Source organism: Bufo gargarizans, chromosome 11, assembly GCF_014858855.1.
Source record: "Bufo gargarizans isolate SCDJY-AF-19 chromosome 11, ASM1485885v1, whole genome shotgun sequence".
NCBI classification, from domain to species: Eukaryota; Metazoa; Chordata; class Amphibia; order Anura; family Bufonidae; genus Bufo; species Bufo gargarizans.
In genome coordinates this window covers 177,094-197,012 of record NC_058090.1, presented here as the reverse complement: position 1 = coordinate 197,012, position 19,919 = coordinate 177,094, and the positions used below count along the sequence as shown (strand labels likewise).

The 19,919-nt window shown below is 40.2% G+C and overlaps 1 protein-coding gene across 1 annotated transcript in view; it reads left to right on the top strand.

Moving 5' to 3' along the window:
* RESF1 (retroelement silencing factor 1) overlaps nucleotides 1–19,919 on the top strand; it is a 40,961-nt gene that overhangs the window by 15,997 nt on the left and 5,045 nt on the right. Inside the window, exon 2 of the mRNA XM_044271792.1 lies at nucleotides 14,824–19,670. Coding sequence (XP_044127727.1) covers nucleotides 14,852–19,670 — 4,819 coding nt within the window. The 5' untranslated portion in view covers nucleotides 14,824–14,851. The remainder of the gene's footprint in view (nucleotides 1–14,823; nucleotides 19,671–19,919) is intronic.

Here is a 19,919-nt window from a genome sequence, read left to right as displayed (position 1 = left end):
TGTTCTCCTCTGTCCCAAGGTTCAGATCATCCTACGAATCGTGTTTTTGCCAGGACTGTTGGAGCGCACACTGCTGCTATGTTCTAAAGTCATTTAGATACGCTTTACTGCTCTAGGTTGTGTCTTTAAACTTGCTGGAAATAACCTATGTGTGGCAGATACCAAAAAAAAACCATTTCCAATGCGATGGAGGAAGCCTAATGCTGTGGCACTTGTGGTTCTCCAGCTATTGAAACTACAACTTCCCCCATCTGCCACGTGAAGGGTTGTTAGCAGTCTGGGGTAAAGTGATGTTCTGGGTTGGTGTGGTAGACATGTCTGCTTGTATAAAACACTGACTACAACAGATAGAAGAACCTTTTGTGATGTATTTGAACTCCACCTGCGCGTTAGATCTTATGGTGTTTAGCACAAAGGAGGGCTATCTGCCACCAGAAAGTTGCAGGTTTTTGCATAAACATTATTTACGCCTAATATTTTATAAAAAATCTTTTTCTCTCCACTCTGTACACTTAGACTACTTTCACACTGGCGTTTTGGCTTTCTGTTCGTGAGATCCGTTCAGGGCTCTCACAAGTGGTCCAAAACAGATCAGTTTTGCCCTAATGCATTCTGAATGGATAAGGATCCGCTCAGAATGCATCAGTTTGCCTCCGATCAGTCACCATTCCGCTTGTGTGTCCATCTGACGAAACTGAGTCAAACTGATCTGTTCTGACACACAATGTAAGACCATGGGGACGGATCTGTTTTCTATGACACAATATGGCACAGTAGAAAATGTGTATAAGTGGACTATATGATAAAGGTTACTCTTCTTGAATCGTTGAAGAAATCAGATTATAAGAATATACATACGTTTAATATACCAGAGATATATCTTGAGCAACATATGGTAATTACCCTCACAAAACATTTCAGGTGGCTCCATACCATCCATGAGACAGTATCCATTATTGGAGGTGAGCAATCAACTTGTGATGACGCCAATTGCTAAACCGGTGGAGGTAAAATTGGACCCCGCAAGGACAACACATTACTTTTTGTGGCCACACTCCCCTTGCAGCCTTTTAGGATGTGACCTCTTGACCAAATTAGGAGCAACAGTACCTTTTTGTACGCTGAAGGATTAACTAGAAATTCCACAAATGACAAATATTTGAGAGGGAAGTGATAACTTATACATGCCTAACCTGATATGTGGACACCAATTACAAATTTATTGTAATGTAGTTCGTTTTTTTTTTTTTTTTTTTTTTTTGTTCTTTTCCTTATCTTTGGAACACATTTGTATGTCCACCTCGAATTTCACAGACTATTTAGAGAAGATAAGGACGGAAGAGATCAAGAGCCTGGGAGGGGGGATGGAGTTCGGCACATTCCATAAGTTCTGTGTGAAAGACCTGGTTATAGCGAGGAATGCCTGGAGCTACTGCTATTAAAGCTGTAGGATTGGACTGTAATAGAACCCTGAAGTCTGAGATCTTATATAACACTCTTTTGACTTTTCTGTTGGCTCTCCTAGTGAGCAGAATTAACATTTCTGGAGGTTTTACACAACCACGACACCCAGTAAATGGTTTAACCCAATCTATACTTTGCGCAAGAGCATCTGCTTTTAATCTCTCACGGAGTTAGATTTATTCTGTTGATTCAGATGTGCTGAGCACACGCTCGGCTTTTCCATTCCTCTGCCACTAGAGTGTAGTAAAACCATGAAAAATAGTTGCCCTTTTTGTTAATGGGTAATTGTGCCTTTGCACAAAGTTTATTTTATTTTGTTAACATATGCATGGATAACGCCATTTTACTCCGAACCTATGAGTAACCGTTCCTCTTCTGAGCGAATGAGACCTTTGGAATGACCCGAGAGCAGATGTTCTATGTTAAGTATTTTACACTCCTATATGTTGTTCCTCCAAAAATTCATACCCATTGAGTATTTGTGGTGCGCAAAATGCTTTTTTTTAAGAATGTTTATTCAAAGCAAATATACAATCAGACAGTGCCTTTTGGCCATCAAAAGTAGAACGTTTCTTTAACCCCTTAAGGACTAGGGCCGTACATGTACAGCGCTGGTGGATGTGACTTGAGGCCCAGCGCCGTACATGTACAGCAGGCTGATCGGCCGGCTGCAGGAGCTGACAGTCACTGACAGCCGGCGTGTTAACCCCTTTTATGCCACAATCAAAGCTGACCGCGGATGGTACCGGTGCCCTACGCTTCCCCATCGGGTCCCTGCACTGCAGTGGCAGGGACACGATGGCAGAGAAGACAAGCCCGATGCCTTCCATAGGCATTGGAGCTTGCCTTCTACGGAAGCCTGTGAGATCCAGCCCTTAGGCTGGGTCTCGCAGGCAGGCTGTCGGCATAAAAGCTGACAGCCAATGCATTACAATACAGGTTGTATTGTAATGCATTGCAGAGGGGCTCAGACCCTAGAAGTTGAAGTCCCAGAGTGGGACAAAAATTTTTTTTTTTTCATAAATAAACCACATAAAATTGTTAAATAAAACAAAAAAAAACACATATTGGGTATTGCCACGTCTGTGACAACTGGCTCGACAAAAATATTGCATGATCCGCTACCTCACCTGAACGCTGTAGAAAAATAAAATTAAAAACTGTGCTGAAACCATCTTTTATTTTGTCACCTTACATCACAAAAAGTGCAACACCAAGCAATCAAAAAAGGCGTATGCCCTGCCCCCCCCCCCTTCCCCCAAATGGTACCGACCCATCACTTCATGAGCCCCCTACATAAAACAATCGGGCAAAAATAAATAAATAAATATGGCTCTCAGAATATGGAGACTCTAAAACATGATTTTTAGTGTTTCAAAAATTGTATAAAACTTAAGCAATTAAAGTTATACATATTAGGCAGACCTAACCCCACAGGTAAACACCATAAAAATTACTGTCATAAAAGCCATTTTGTCACCTTACATTACAAAGTATAATACCAAGCTATCAAAAAGTCCTATGCACCCTAAAATAGTAACTCATCTCATACCGAAAAAAAATTAGCCTCCTACATAAAAAATATGGCTTTCAGAATATGGAGACACTCAAAATCTTTTTTTTTATGCTTTATTAAGTAAAACAGAAACCGCCCAAAAAGTTGTTCCATTTGGTATTTTTTCGCGTCCATGACAACCTGCTCTATAAAAATACCACATGGTCCAACCTGTCAGATAAACATTGTAATAAACCCAAAAATAAAAATGGTGCCAAAACATTTTTAATTTTTTTTATTTTAGGTATCGCCGCGTCATATCGCCCGGCTCCATAAAAATACCACACGACCTAACCTCTCAGGTGAACACCATAAAAAATAAAATAAAAATAGTGTAAAAAAAGCAATTTTTTTTCCCCTTTCATCCTCCATGACGGCATACCATTAGAGATGACCCGCCTCCAACCAGGTAGGGACAGGAAGTATAAATTTGACGCTCCTCCTCAGTGTCTTCCTGTCCCTCCAGGTAGGAGATGGGGTTTTCCCTTATGGTCGCGGCCCATGAAGAATAAAGAGGATCCCCATGTGAGGAGCCAGCAGAGTCCGAGCCCTAGTTGGGTAACGGGCGCTGAAGACATGTCTCTTACCTGCTGATAGGCGTGTTCAGACAGGTCCACGTGGGGCCGGACACTCATGGAGTCCCTCCGGTCAGTCACCAAACTCCACACTGCGATCAGGCATGGCTGGTGCTCAGTGTCGTCACCGGAAGTGGACGCGCTCCATGCATTCCACTGCTTACTTCCGGTATGAGGCCTGAGAGCACTTCCGGCAGTGGATCGCATGGCGGGAGATTCAAAATCGCGCAGGATTATGACTGAGGTCGTCCTCTGATCTGAGGTCTTAAGGTAAAATTATTTAAAAAGGGGGGGGGGGGGGGAAAGCAAGCGTGGCTGTACCCTAAACATGCTTGATCCAAGTGGAGTTTTGGAGACCACTCAGGGCTCTGCACCTGTGAGTAATGTTACCAGGACAAGGGTTAAACAGTATATTCTGTAATTAACCCTTATGCGTTTCCCTTTCTTTCTGTATATGTGCAGAGTGAGAAAGAGGTTGCTCAGAAAGCTAAACACTAGTCAGAGGGCAAAAAAGTGCAGTATTTGTTCTGTTAAACTTTCAGATTCCTATACTAGGAACGTTTGTAAAAAATAAACTGACAGTATTTCTACAGATTTAGTTCAGTCTTTAAAAGAAGAACTTAAAAATACGATCAGAGAAGAAATCAGGTCTGTTATGTCAGATCCCTCGATAATCCCTTCCTTCTCCAAACAGGCGCAGGCACCAGCGACAAAAACGTCTGATTCAGAGTTAGAGAAAGATTCAGAATCAGGAGAACTTGGTTCCGGAGATTCTTCTGGATCTGATTCAGAATTAAAAAATTATCTTTTTTCATCAGAGGATACCAGAGAATTAATTAAAGCTGTTAGGGCCACTATGGATCTTTCTGAGGAAAAGGTCAGTAGATCGGTCCACGATGAAATGTTTAGTGGCTTTGAACAGAGGTCTCTAACCGAGGTTTTTCAGTACATAAAAATATGCATGATCTAGTTAAAAGAGAATGGAGGTCCCCGTATAGGAAATTGTTCATTCCTAAAACAATAAGACAACTGCTTCCTTTTTCTAGTGAAGATGAGGCCCTTTTAATGACTTGTCCTAAGATAAACGTTTCCCTATATAAATTAGTGAAAGGTCCCAACGCCTTACCATTTGAGGATACGGGATCATTAAGGGATCCCATGGATAAAAAGACGGATCAAACTCTCAAAAAGACATGGGAAGGTTGTGTGGCCCTGTTCAAACCAAACCTAGCTGCAACATCAGTATCCAGGTCGCTTAAGAAATGGCTTACGCAATTAGAATCCTTACTGAAAAACGGTAATACATGTGATGGCCTAAAATATTCCTTTCCGCTATTAAAGCTGTGGATTTTCTATCTGATTCCACTGCGGAATCAGTGAGGATAGCTGCAAAGTAAACTGGGTTAGCGGTCGTAGCAAGGAGATCCCTCTGGTTAAAGACCTGGTTGTGAGAGGTCAGTTCAAAACTGAAATTATGTACCTTGCCCTTTCATGGTAATTTGTTATTTGGAAAGGATTTAGAATCTATCCTAGAAAAGGCTTCCAACTCAAAGAATACCTTTCCCAGGGACTCCAGGAAAAGGAAATTTCCCTTTCGGAGAGTTAAAAAAGGAATTCCCTTTCAAACGAAGAAAACTAATAGAGATTCGGGCTGGTCAAGAGGGAAAAAAAACAGAAGAGTAGAGGATACTTGTTCACTACAAAGAATATGGAACCGTCAAAGCAATGACGCCAGACCTCAGGTAGGAGGAAGGTTAAGCCTTTTTCTAGACTATTGGGCAATGATTACAACAAACCCTTGGGTCTTAAATATAATATCAGAAGGCTACAAAATTGTGTTCAGTCTTCCTCCTCCCTCAAATATTTTCAGGTTCTTCAAACAAATCTGGAAGAAGGGATTCGGAAGCTATTGGCTCAAAAGGCCATAATTCCGGTTCCCCATTCTCAAAGGTCAGGGATATTATTCAACTGTATTTCTAGTAAAAAAAAAAAGCCAGACGGGAAATTTCGGTTAATAATAAACCTAAAAAACCTGAACAAGTTCATAGAATGCAACAAATTCAAAATGGAAACTATAAGATCAACTGTGAATCTGCTAAAAAAAAAAAAGGGAGACTTCTTGGCCGCCATAGACTTAAGAGACGCATACTAACATATTCCGGTATGCAAACCGTCTAAAAAATTCCTGCGGATAGTGGTCTATTTGGGGAAAGATCTTCTCCATTTTCAATTCCAGGTATTACCTTGGCATAACCTCAGCCCCCAGGGTCTTCGCGAAGGTGATGCTGGAGCTGGTGGCACACTTGAGAAGGAGAAACATCCTAATTGTCCCTTATCTAGACGACCTACTGATGGTAGGCGAGACAAGACAGTCCCTAGAGAACAATCTTAGTTACCTGTCAGACGCTGTATCTAGCGGGATGGCTAATAAACTGGGAAAAATCATCAAAACCAGTCCTGTCCCAGGAAATAATTTTCTTGGGCCCCTCCCTAGACACCACTCGTCAGAGGACATCTCTTACAGAGCAAAAAGTGTCTGGAGTGGTAGAAAGTCTCAAAGTTTCAAAGTCATCCGTCTTGTACGATACGAGAAGCTATGAAACTACTAGGGACTTCTTGCATCCCTGCAGTAAAGTGGGCTCAGTTCCACTCTAACTCTGCAACATTGGGTATTAACCTGCTGGGACAGAAACCAGAATTCACTGGAACAAACAATTCTGATTCCCTCAGCCGTAAACCAGTCTCTTCAGTGGTGGAAACAAGTAAATCACCTATGTCAGGGAATTCCATAGAATTCGGAAGAACAGGTGTTTGTCACAACAGACGCTTGGGGTTGGGGGGGGGGGGGGGCGAATTGCTCTCATCACTATTTCCAAGGGGCCTGGGCAGACCACCAAAAAACGTTGTCTTCAAACCAGAAGGAATTGATGGCAGTTTGGGAGACAATAAAAGTTGCGAGTCAATACATAATTGGAAAAGATGTTCAAATAAGATCAGACAATACAACAGTGGTGGCATATTTAAATCGTCAAGGTGGAACAAGGAGCCAATGTCTGAGCCAAATAACAGAATTTTTTTTTTCCTGGGCAGAAGAAAATATAAGATCCCTTTCATCAGTCCATTTAAAAGGAAGCTTAAATATAAAAGCAGACTTCCTAAGCAGTGTCAAGATAAATCAAACAGAATGGAGTTTGAAGGAGCAAGTTTTTCACCAAATAACCAAAAAAATGGGGGATTCCCCAGATAGATCTCTTTGCGTCAGCCACAAACGCAAAAGTAGGTAGTTTTCTTTCCCTCAATCTAAAAGACTGAAACGAAGGGATAGATGCCTTTATCAATAAAATGTTTTTTTCATCTGGCTTGCACCTCCCCCTCCCCCCTCTGCAACTAATATTTCAAGTGATAAAGAAGATAAGGCAAGACAGGGCTCACGTTATCTGTATGGGCCAAAAAAAAAATCATGGTTTCCACTATTAAAGATCATGTCCATCCAAAGTCCATGGATCCTCCCTTGGGATCAGGATTTGTTGTCGCAGGGACCAGTTCACCATCCCGAGGTGGAGAGGCTGCATTTGGCAGCCTGGAACCTGAAAGGTTGATTCTAAAAGCTAGAGGCCTGTCAGATCCTGTCATTAATACTATGACCAAAATGAACAAGTGGAAAATGGTATAAAAAGGTATAAATTTATTAATAAAATACAAAGGATGGAGCTACTACAGAGTTGCAAGAATACGGAGAAGCGCAGGGTCACAGACACCACAATACAACTGAGTGTCTATGAATAATGACACATGGACAGGTACAATGAATAAATGCTGATGTGCGTTCAAAAATGACCTGGATGGCCAAATATGGTATCTCTACACAATACCTGTAGATGAATTATACAAGTGACCCTGCTAGGTACAGGGAAAAACAGTGAATCTACACATAGTATTCAAACCATGAAAAGCAGACCATGGGAGTGAAGGTACTCGAGTAAGGATGACAATAAAGACAATGGATACCATGGATATATAAGGAGACTCACTATGGATGCGTGCAGAGGTCCCTAGCAACAATGTGGAAAGGGGAATACCTGCTTAGAACGTACCTGAAGACATGATAGTGAATGGGCGTGAGGACCCTGGGCGCACAACCTCGACGCGCGTTTCGCCCTACGGCTTCGTCAGAACTTTTAAAATAAAATTATATATGTTCATAAGAATATATAGGTGTGTATATATAATATAGAAGTAGCAATACACATAGGTGATGGTGTGCAAAAAAAAAGGAATAAATGAAAAGATTTGAAAGAACACTCTCTAGGCTGTCGATCCAGAAAGACACTGAGGAGGAGCCGGAGGAAAGTCAAATTTATACTTCCTGTCCCTACCTGGTTGGAGGCGGTTCATCTCTCATGGTATACAGTCATGGAGGATTCATGAAAAGGGAATTACCGGTACCTAATTTTGTTTTTTTGTCACCTTGCATCACAAAAAGTGTAATACCAAGGGATCGAAAAGTTATATGCACCCTAAAATAGTACCAATCAAACCGGCATCTCATACCAAAAAGTCGCCCAAAAACAAAAAAAAGCTATGGCTTTCAGAATATGGACACTAAAATATATTTTTTTTCTCAAAAATGCTTTATTATATAAAACTGACACAACCAAAAATTGTCATATTTGGTATTGTCGCGTCCGCAACATCCTGCCCTATAAAAATGCATGATCTAACCTGTCAGATGAACATTGTAAATAACAAAAAAAACACTCTGCCAAAACAGCTATTTTTTTTGTTACCTTGCCTCACAAAAAGTGTAATATAGAGAAACAAAAAATCATATGTACCCTAAAATAGTACCAACAAAACTGACCCCTTATCCCATAGTTTCCAAAATGGGGTCACTTTTGGAATTTCTACTCTAGGGGTGCATCAGGGGGTCTTAAAATGTGACATGGCAACTTAAAATTATTCCATTGAAATATGCCTTCCAAAAAACATATGGCGTTCCTTTCCTTCTGCGCCCTGCTGTGTACCCATACAGCAGTTTACCACATATGGGGTGTTTCTGTAAACTACAGAATTGGGGCAATAAATATTTTGCTTGGCTGTTAACCCTTGCTTTGTTACTGGGCAAAAATGGATTAAAATGACAATCTGCCAAAAAAAGTGAAATTTCTCAATTTTCCTTTTAATTGTTGTGAAACACCTAAAGGGTTAACAGTTTGTAAAATCAGTTTTGAATACCTTGAGGGGTGTAGTTTCTAAAATGGGGCCATTTATGGGTGGTTTCTATTATGTAAGCCTCACAAAGTGACTTCAGACCTGAACTGGTCCTTTAAAAATTGGGTTTTGGAAATTTTAGTTTTTAAAATTTTTTGATTTGCTTCTAAACTTCTAAGCCTTCTAACGTCCTAAAAAAGAAAATTTGCTTTACAAAATGATCCAAACATGAAGTAGACATATGGGAAATATAAAGTAATAACTATTTTAGGAGGTATCACGATCTGTTTTAAAAGCGTAGAAATAGAAATTTTTAAAATTGTGAATTTTTCCGAATTTCTGCTAAATTTTTATTTTTCTAAATAAAAATAAATATTTTGACTCAAATTTACCACTGTCATGAAGTACAGTGTGACAAGATAACTGATTTATTTTTATTTTTTTATTTGGAGTGAAGGTTCAGCAGCAACCAATATAGTTTGGGAGGCCGCAAAGGCATATATTAGAGGGATTTTCACAAAATACACAGCAGGGTATAAAAAAGGGGTTAAGGAAAAAAAATATTGGACATGGAACAAGAGGCAGAAAGATACGAAAAGAAGTATATTGTAAATATACACCCCACAGATAAACTATAAGGAGTTGTTAGGAATATTCTTTTCTTTCCCTCTTATTGGTACCCCTGGTATTCAGCTTGATTTGATTCTTATCTAGCGCCAGAGAGCGACATTGACACAAGACACACTTCTGGTGTTGTTCAAAGTCACTCTTAAGTTTTTATTGATCTCGTGAGAGATATAGTCCTAATCCAATAACATTATGTTTAAGTTAACAAATCACAGAGTAACACACATCTTGGCCAGCTACATATTTCAGTTATCTTATATTTTATTAGAGTCAAGGCTATATGTGGGCAAAACACTTAGTTCTTAAATAGTTTTCCAAGAACTCTTTACCACTATGTGTTCCTGTGTACTGATGTATAGATAGTGATGGAATTTAAAGCTTATATACAAAATAGACTTTGAACTGTAATAGAATCCTTCAGGAGTGGATAGAGGCAGTATCCAAACTGGAAGGTGAGCGGCTTCTATTGGCACAACAACAAAGAAAACTGAGATAATTACGTTTATGCACATATACCATGTAAAAAGTTAGTGGCCTTGGTGGGGACCCAGATAAAAACAAAACTATATTCACTGTTCAGTGGTTTTGTGGCCTGATTTATCTACTAAACAAGCGGCTAAAATAGAACTGCTTAAAGAATACTTTCAAGACATGTATAGTAGTAAGATAAATAAGAACTCGACGCAAATACGATACTTTCTGGAGGGTACTACTATCTCTACGCTAACAAAAAAGCAAAGTGAAAAATTGGAGGCCCCCCTTAATGCCGTGGTAGTTGATAAAATATTGTCTAGCATCACCAAAAATAAAGTCCCAGGAATAGACGGCATCCCGTTTTCAAGTGTACGCTCAATATAAAAAAATACTAATCCATAAATTGCTGGAGATGTGGGAGGTTTAGAGTATCTTATTTCAGATATTTGTAAAGTAGAATAAAAATAATCCACTGTGCCTTGCCTGCTGAGGGGGTGACACTGGTGTGGTTTAGCATTTAGGGGGCATGGCCTAAAATGCACTCCTATTTTGCCACAAAACTTACACAAAGTGAGCCAACCACTTGATGTCTAGCCGAGCACCAAACTTGTCACCCTCCTGAGCTACTGTGGTAATTTTGGCGTGTCTTTATATTGCCTAAGTTTACACTGCATTTTAGACAGGTTTAGTAAATCTGCCCTAACTTCTTTCCGTAAGCTGTGCTCCCATGGACTGGATCCTCAAAGAACATGTGTACTGTTTAGCGTACACACTGAGCACGGTGTTCATTGTACCAGAGTTCTTGACAGGTGCTCAAGTGTTTACTTAAAGGGTCTGCTTCAGACAGCCTCTTTGTTAGGCCCAATTAGGACAGTTTACAGTCCCTGTTGATTGGAGAGCGATATCATGCACATACCTATAGCATATTTACAGTAATCCACTACCTTCTATATATGAGAACCTGATGTTGTTCCTGTAGTTTGGTGATAATGATAGGTGCTGGTGTTTTGACTGACTGAAAGGAATGCTCAGGAGGCCAAACGAAGGTTGAAAATGGATTAAAAACAAATTATATCCCATCTCCCCTGATAACGTAGAGGCAGCGTTCATGTAACTTGATACTGTAAGGAGAAGCTTGATGTTTCCTAAATGCTCTTTGTATGTGAGATTCTGAAGCTACTAAATTGTTGGGGGAATAATGGAAAGTTGCTTCATGTATGTTAAAGGTTATGAACACATTCCGGGGCAATGTTTTTTTAAATAGCATTTTATTCATTTGGTGTTAAAATAAGTTGTTTTTAATTGATCTTAACTTTTCAGCAATTTTTTTCCCCCTGCAAAGAAGTTTCTGTATGCAGTCACCGTCATGTTGCTGTTCTGATGGCCGGATGTTTTAGCCCTTATTTCTGAATTCCTAACAGCTCATACACACTCATTATATCTAAATTTTTATCAAATGATAAAAATCTGGCATAAATGAGTGTTCTCATTGCAGAGAGCCCTGCTGTCACTCTTTTGTGTGTGCTTTCCCTAGCAGGGACCTATAGGGAGGCTTCACTGGTTTAGGGTTCATGACTCGGCAAACTTGGTGCTAAAGTGGCCTAATTTTAAATAACCGGTCATATATAGTAATTTCAGTGTGGTATATTTTCATTGTATTAATTTTCTAATTGTTCATATTATATTTTTTTTTTTTTTTCCCCTGAACTCTGCAGTACACTATGCTTTTCCATCCTGCAAAGACCAGTAAAAAACTATTTTTTTTTAAATGAAACTATGGCCACTGTCACGTGTCAGAGTAAAAATCGAAATGAACAATAACCACCTGCTAGGGGTTGTGCGGGCTGAATCCCCCATGTTTTTTCTTTGTAATAACTAAAATGTACCTATATACAATGCATTTGGGAAGTCTTTAGACTTTCACTTTTTTTACATTTTCTCATATTTTTAACCCATCGTTCTGTGCTAAATACCCCATAATGAAAAAAATTAAACCAGACTGTTAGCAAAGATTTCTAATTGATAGAAAAACAAAAATGAAGGGAAAAATGTCAACTTTTCAGCTGCAGGGGTGGAATGGAGGTTGACTTTTCCTCTGCAGCTCACGCTCAGTGCTGCTGTTTAAAAGGACATTCTTGTGTCCGTCCAGGCCCTGTGCCCGACGAAGGACAGGGAGTCTGAAAGCCGGACTGTCCAGCCTTAAACCGCAGGTCTCTGAGGGGGCGGGCTCGCTGTGCAGGTCTCTGTTGAGGGGGCGGGCTCGCTGTGCAGGTCTCTGTTGAGGGGGCGGGCTCGCTGTGCAGGTCTCTGTTGAGGGGGCGGGCTCGCTGTGCAGGTCTCTGTTGAGGGGGCGGGCTCGCTGTGCAGGTCTCTGTTGAGGGGGCGGGCTCGCTGTGCAGGTCTCTGTTGAGGGGGCGGGCTCGCTGTGCAGGTCTCTGAGGGGGCGGGCTCGCTGTTAACAAGATTGTGGAGGTCACTTATAGTGGATGAAGGGTTAAATAAAGCAAGCCATATGCTATGTAGTGTGGAGTTTTTTAAAGAAATGCTATTTGATCTGTACCAAGGAAATCGGTCACGTATGTTTGCAATAGCCTATATAGGGAATTGTTTTTACTCAGCAACCTTGTATATGTAAACCACACCTGTTAATGATTGTTTGTTTGAATGTATAGAAGACAGAGAACACAGATAAAATTAGCTATTTGTAGTGACACTAGAAGCGTACATCTGTGTCTCTTTGAAATATACTCTCCGGACGTCCGAAGGGAAAGCAGGGTGCAGAAAAAAGACCCTTTCAGTGGATACTGTCTATCTGTATCTAAGGAGATCTGAAAAATCGTGTGCATGCATACATACATACATACATACATACATACATACATACATACCTTCCTTCCTTTCGATAATGGGAGTTTGAGGTGGATACAATACTTTAAAATTAGACGTGGTAGATTACATGTGATGGCATATTGGCAATATCTTTGACATATATGGCAACATCTTGTAGTTTGGAAATCTGTAAAAGTTAATTTGTCTAAAACTGGACCCAAATTGGATAGGAATGCAGACCATCTGGATCCATTTATTCACTGAAACGCAAACATTTCGTAGAAACATTGGTTCATGTCGGTTCACACTCCATCTTGGCAATATTCACGATTGTATTCTGAATTAAGTAAAATACTCCCCCGTACCAGGCCTACAGGTAACACAATTACAGATTACCTTCTAGGGCTGCAGCTATCGACTATTTTTGTAATCTAGTATTCTATCGAGGGTGGGCCTCACTACACTTTTGTGATAGATGATCTGATTCTACCTGTAATATGCCATCATGGCTGAGAAGCCTGATGGGAAAACTCACCAGTGGTCTCTAATATAGGCAAGTGCCAGAGTGTAGTGTGTAGTAAGGCAGCGCTGCAATTGGTGACTCATATTCTGAGTTGCTGGGTTGCCCATTTTTAAAGGGCTTCTGTCACCCCACTTTTTTTGTGTGTACTTATAATCCCTATCCTGCGATATTGCCATACATTATGTTAATAATTTTCGTTCAGTAGATTTAGCAAAAAACTTACTTTTAAGATATGCTTATTACCTGTCTACCAGCAAGTAGGGCGTCTACTTTCTGGTAGCAGCCGCAGAAAACCGCCCCCTCCTTCTGTTGACGTCATCGGTGCAGGCGCACTGAGGGAGTGCTGAGGAGGCGAGTCTCCTCATCTCAGAGTGCCTGCGCCGAATCAACACAGGCGCGTGATTTTTGAAATGCTGACAGGGCCGGCCGGAGAAGGAGATCGCGGCTGGCCCTGTCAATCAACAGAAGGAGGGGGCGGTTTTCTGCGGCTGCTACCAGAAAGTAGACGCCCAACTTGCTGGTAGACAGGTAATTAGCATATCTTAAAAGTACGTTTTTTGCTAAATCTACTGAACGAAAATGATTAATAACATAATGTATGGCAATATCGCAGGATAGGGATTATAAGTACACAAAAAAGAGTTTAGTGGGGTGACAGAAGCCCTTTAACTCCTTCCTGAATAACCCTTTTAAAGGTTGAAAGGTATGTTAGTTTTCAATGATAGTCTGATTTTTTTGTTATTCTACATCTTATTGTTTAACTAGAAGCAAATTGAATCGGATAAGCTTTAAACTGGCCGAGCTGACCGAGGCATATTGGCCCTTTTGTAAACGAATGGAAAATGTTTTAATGATGTGCATTTCTACACTGCAGCTGATTAGTTAACTACCATGTTCCACCCATATACCAATCATGTAAGTTGTATTAGTAAGGGCCAGTTCACAGTGGGTTTAGTGGCACATTTTACGTGTTGGTGCCAAAAACTACTCCAAGCAGCTTCCATAAATTCAGTGGGCAGCAACGCTTGCTTTTTTATTTCTAGTGCAGTTCAGTCTACATTTGGGCTTAATCTCCCATTGAGATGAATGGGTAGAGGCACAAAACTGCCATATGCATCCTGAAACAAAAACTATGAGCCTTAAATTCAGTTGTGTTGCATTATACATCCAAAAAATGTGCCTTAGAAACCCACTTTAATATCTGCGTGTATTCCGCACTCACTTTTGGGGGCAGATTTTCAAAATCTGTTGTGTGATCTTACGTAAAACCTGTTTTTGTAATAAAGAATTAAGATTTTATAAATGTACAGTCCCTTGATAACGGAAGCCGTATGGGCAACCACGTTATTGCTGTCGGTCCAGCAGATTTTAATATTACGCATTGATGTAATATGACAATATAATAGAGTATAAAATATGCTCCATATCCATTGTATCACATGTGGTTTTCTGACTGCTCAAGAGTTCACTGTTACTCTTGAATCAGGGCTATATCCTGTGTTTTAACTACATATAGAATATGAATGCATATGTTGTAATTTATTTATTTCTTTTTTCATTCATAGGGTACAAAAGCTGGTGAGCATCTGCAGCATGGATTGGAGTAGAAGAAACTCAAGTGGGGCAGTTGCCCATCCTAACAACCAGCAGTATTTGCCACAGTCTACCTCATCCACAGTCCCCACAATATCGAGCCAGATGGCATATGTGCCACCAAATGCCTACAATCCTGCAGAGACATTTGTGACAAAAAGTTGCAATAGTCTTCTTCTGAAAGGTCTGCTGGGTGCTAATTCCACTGAAGAAATATTAAAGATTCAGCAGTCTGCTCTGTTGAAAAGGCCAGTGCAACAGACCATGCAGGTTTCACCAGGACAGTATAATTCTTCATACAATGCACTGCATAAGACAACTACTGCCACAAACCATCAAAGTAATCTTCATGTTCAGAACCCTATGGTATCAATTTTTCAGACACAATTTTATCCAAACTCTGTTCTCCAGACTGTGCAGCAGGCTCAGCCGACACCTGTGGTCCAGCAACAGGCTCAGCCAGCGCCCATGGTCCAGCAGCAGACTCATCAGGCACCCGTTGTCCAACAGCAAGTTCATCCGGTGCAGTGCTATGGTGCCAATGGACACAATTCCAGGGAAGTTCAACAGTCTCTGCAAAGCTTACAAAGTGGTGGATATTCACACAAAAGGGCATATCAACAGATGTCGAATTCTTATGCTGCTGAAAAACACAGTCGAAATGTTCAGATGAGTTACCGGAATATTATGCCAAAAAAAAACTCTGTAGCTATGCACTCTGTCTCACCTGGAAGCTCTGCTCAAAATGCTGGGCCCTACAAAGGGTTGAATGACAAAAATGTTCCTGTTTCATCCGCAAATTATCAATATGGACAAAATTTTCAGAACCAGATGGGATCAAATTCCCAGACATTACCCCTTACAAATGCGCTACAGCCAAGGCAGGACATGAATGGGCCAAGTCCTCAAAAACAAATGATGCCAAATTTACATTCTGGCTTTCCCAACAATCCTTCTAACATTTTGCCATCATGTACTGTTGGGCAAACGCCATCTTTATATTCTCAATCCAATACAAATGTTAACAATGTTACTGTAAACCAGCAATTTTCTAATGCAAACCAAAACTTTGTTGCACAAAATGTTCAACAGCACGCACAGTCATATACAGTGCCACAGGAACAGCACTCTGTGGGCGCACAGCCCCCACCCTATGGTGGACATGTACCACAGGACCAAAGACTTAATGTGCCAGATATTCTTGCATTGTTACATGTGTATCAAAATGTCAAACAAAAGTATCTATTACTCAACCGAGAGAATAACCTTTTGAGACAGAAAATGCAGAGTTCCTCGCAGAATAATACTGGTTCTTGTACTGTAAGACCACCACTAATTTCTAGCCTCTCAAACAGTACAGATCCCACCAATGACTTTATAGGTCAACAGGTTTCACAAAATTCAACTTTGCAAAGCCATCCTCCATCAAATACTACACATGATGTGCAGAACTCTAGTTTGCATGATGCTTCTGTAAATATTCCTGTCCAGGATATCTCACAACCAAGCAATTCCTTTTCTAATAGTGTATACCAAACTAATAACAGTGATGTTGGAAATCAGAAAAATTATACTAGACAGATTAATGTTCAAAACAGTGCAAATTCCTATGGGCAAGCAATAGCATCTGAGACTTTGAGAGTCCAGGACCCTAAAGAAAATACAATGGTATCTATACAGTCAAATAACCAATACCTTTCGTGTGCCAATTCCAGCAATGGGAACCCTTCACAAAGCAGGCTGCATATAACTTCTATCCAAAACCTTGGTCAAATGACTCCAGCATCATCTGAAAGTTGTAATCTTGATCATACAACAAACGTTGATAATTTTTATGCCAACAAGCCTCTATCATCTAGTTCAAGAGAAGCCATCAAAGCTTCTTTGCCTCTCTGGAAATCTGTTCCTCAAAGCTCCGCTCCGACTAAAAGTGATTCAGAATCAAGACAACACATTAATAGCCTTGATTCCGTTAATCACTTACAGGAAATTGCTACCAGCCCTGTAAATGAGCACCCAGTTACACTGGCTCAGAAACCTGAGCATGTTTCAAAGGGTAATGAGCGTCAGGTTGGTGTTGTACCTCCACTGGTGCAGATAAAGGAATTAGTAAATCAATTTAACCAGTTGCCCAAAATTGTTCCCCAAGATGAAGTTTTGACTAGCAATCGTGTCAATGGATTCAAAGAAAATGACTGTTTAAGAAAAGTGCATTTACCATTTGAATCTGTAGATGCCACTGCCATTATGAATAATCTTAATGACGTCCGGGCTAGAAGCAATATGATTTCGTCATCCCCTAGTAAAGCTGACCAGAACTCTACTGAAAATATGGAAACTGTTGATGAAAACTTGCAAATTTCTGGGATATGTACTCTGGTGGAAGGGAACTCTCTCTATGATTCCTCCATAGCCATGATGTTTGAAGGTTCTTTGCAAATGCGACCTGACTCGCAACTGGCAATAAATGATCCAAAGGATGACTTTACACTTAGGTGTTCTCAGGAGGTCTTCAATATATCTGGTGTCTCCCAGGCCACAGATTGTGTATCTCCTACCACAGAAACAGAAGCCATTAAATCAGAAACTCCATGTCATTTTAAGTCTCCTGCCAACATCGAAGATAATCAGCAGGCAGCAAATGATTGCCTTGGATTACAATCTGAACAGAATTTGTCTGTATCTGATGTATTTGATTTAGAATCCAACACTGTATCTGACCAGCTGTCTGAGCTGCTAACAGAGTTTCCCTTTGGAATTAAAAATTACATGTCTAAAAATGAACATGACAGTATTGCCATATCTTTACCGAAGCTTAAAGAAAAACTTGAAATTCCACAAACATCAATATCCTTTTCTTATGGCAGTAAAAGTGATGGGTCCATTGAGGACACACAGACAGAGTGTGCTGTTGACACTTTGACCAAAGAAATGGTGTCTGAGAAGACTGAGGTTATTGAACAACAGTCTATAGATAGGAGTGTGCCTACATCTGAACTTTCTAGTGATGAGGAGACTTCTCTACAACTAGAGGATGACTGTTTTGAGATCTCTGATAGTCCAGATGGCAATATACATATTACTTTGCTCGATCAGGCTGAAATCCCTAAGCTTTTTCCAATTGATTCTGATAAACCTATACAGCATGGTGAAGATTCTGGTAAACCTATGCAGCATGTTGAAGGTTCTTCAGATGAGCATTATGTGAAAGAGTCTAAAGCACTTGTGGTGGATGTTGCAGTAAGTTCCATAAATGATAAATCTGAAGAAGAGCCTACATCCGTCCCAGATAAGGAACTGTTCTGTTGTTTGTTCAGTTGGTTAACCCATACAAATGGAAATGCACCAAAATGCAATTGCAAGTTGACAGAACTGGAAGAGATGCAAGAGATACATTTATCCAACAAACTTCCCCAGCATACTGCAGTGGTTAAGAATGAACCCTTGACAGATAGTCTTGACACCTCAACAGATGGTCTCAAACCCTCTTCTCCATGCCCTTTCAAAATGCAACCTAATGAGATGATAAATGATGAAATACTTCCACAAGTTAGTAAATATCCAAAGCTTGAACCAATCAAGATTTCTTTAGAAAGTAAACATGGTCCATGTATTATCAATAGCCGTTCCAAAGAAGAGATCCAATCAAAGCCGGGTTTATGTAAAAAGAATCTTGAAGATCAATCTCGGAAGGAATTAATCAAAAATGACACCTTGACTAGTGAAAACATTGTCCAGGCAAAAGATCAGTTGGAGGACCCAAACACTAAGGGAGCCCAAGACCCTTTATCAGGTTGTAAGTCAAAAGTGGATCCATGGAAATCGGAGAAACTTATTGTCAGAACAGATTTTCTGAAAAACAAGCATTTGTTGAAAATGAAGAGGAAATATAAAGAAATGAAGACTGCTCGTGTTGAAGAAGGTGTTGCCAGAAATGTCCATAAGATTAACAAAAATACTAAAGTTGGTGATTCGGTGAAGGCCCGTATAATTGGAGATGAAGCAAATAATGAGAAATGTAAACTTCCTGCTAGTATAGTTCAGCCATCTGAGAGTAGTAACAATAAGCTTAAGTCATCCAGCAGTTCGGACAAGTCGCATTCCCATAACAAAGATCCTTCTCTGGGCAGGTGTAAAGTAAGGGTTAAAAATCGGTCTGAGAGTCATTATGAAAAAGTGAAGAAGGTTCCAACTGTACAAGAATACCTAGAAAGAAAAAGAGAGCTCTGCAACAAAAGACCAGAGCCGAAAGTGGATAAAAGAGATGAGTCACCTAAAGTAAGGCATAGGGTTGTTGAGAGAAATGAAAATGGTTCACTAGCTACACTAATACCTCCAGCTAAAATAGATGTAAAAACAAAGAACATTGAGTCGAAAGCCAATTACCAAGCCCAAAAAGGCCAGCCAAAGACCAGTAGAGTGTATAAGTCTTTGCACAAAAAACACAGAGATCCAGCAGGTAGTCATGGGAAAAAATCATTGATAAACAGAGGACTTGACCAGAAAACAACTTCCAGTAAAGAAAAAATCTACTTGTCGCCTCTGGATGTATCAAGACTGGCTTCTTATGAAGGTATAAGTCTGACCAAACTTCAGATTAGACACTCTCCTGAAAAAAATGGATTTTTTGAAAGGAGGAAGTCACTGGATACTTCTGTTCGTAGTAAGCAGTCACAGTCTGACCAAAGTCGTGCCAAGAACAGAGAAATTCCCAAAATGCTCGAGTTCAAATTATGTCCAGAATTTGGTAGCAGAAGTCCATCCACACAAGAGAAAAAAGGGGAGCTGAAGGCTACTAAAGAGAAAAGCGTAGTAGAAGGTAATTGTTGCAGTCAGTTTGTCTGTGGTTCTGGAGTATTGGAAAGAGGGTGTCTCGCAATAACTTAAAGGGAACCTGTCACCTGGATTTTGTGTATAGAGCTTTTATTGTGTAAAAACAATGATTTGATACATATGCAAATTAACCCGAGATATGCGAGATGAGTCGGGGACAGGACTCGTCTCAGGTTAATTTGCATATGTATCAAATCGTTTGTTTTTTTTACTCAAAAGCACACAGAGCTATGGG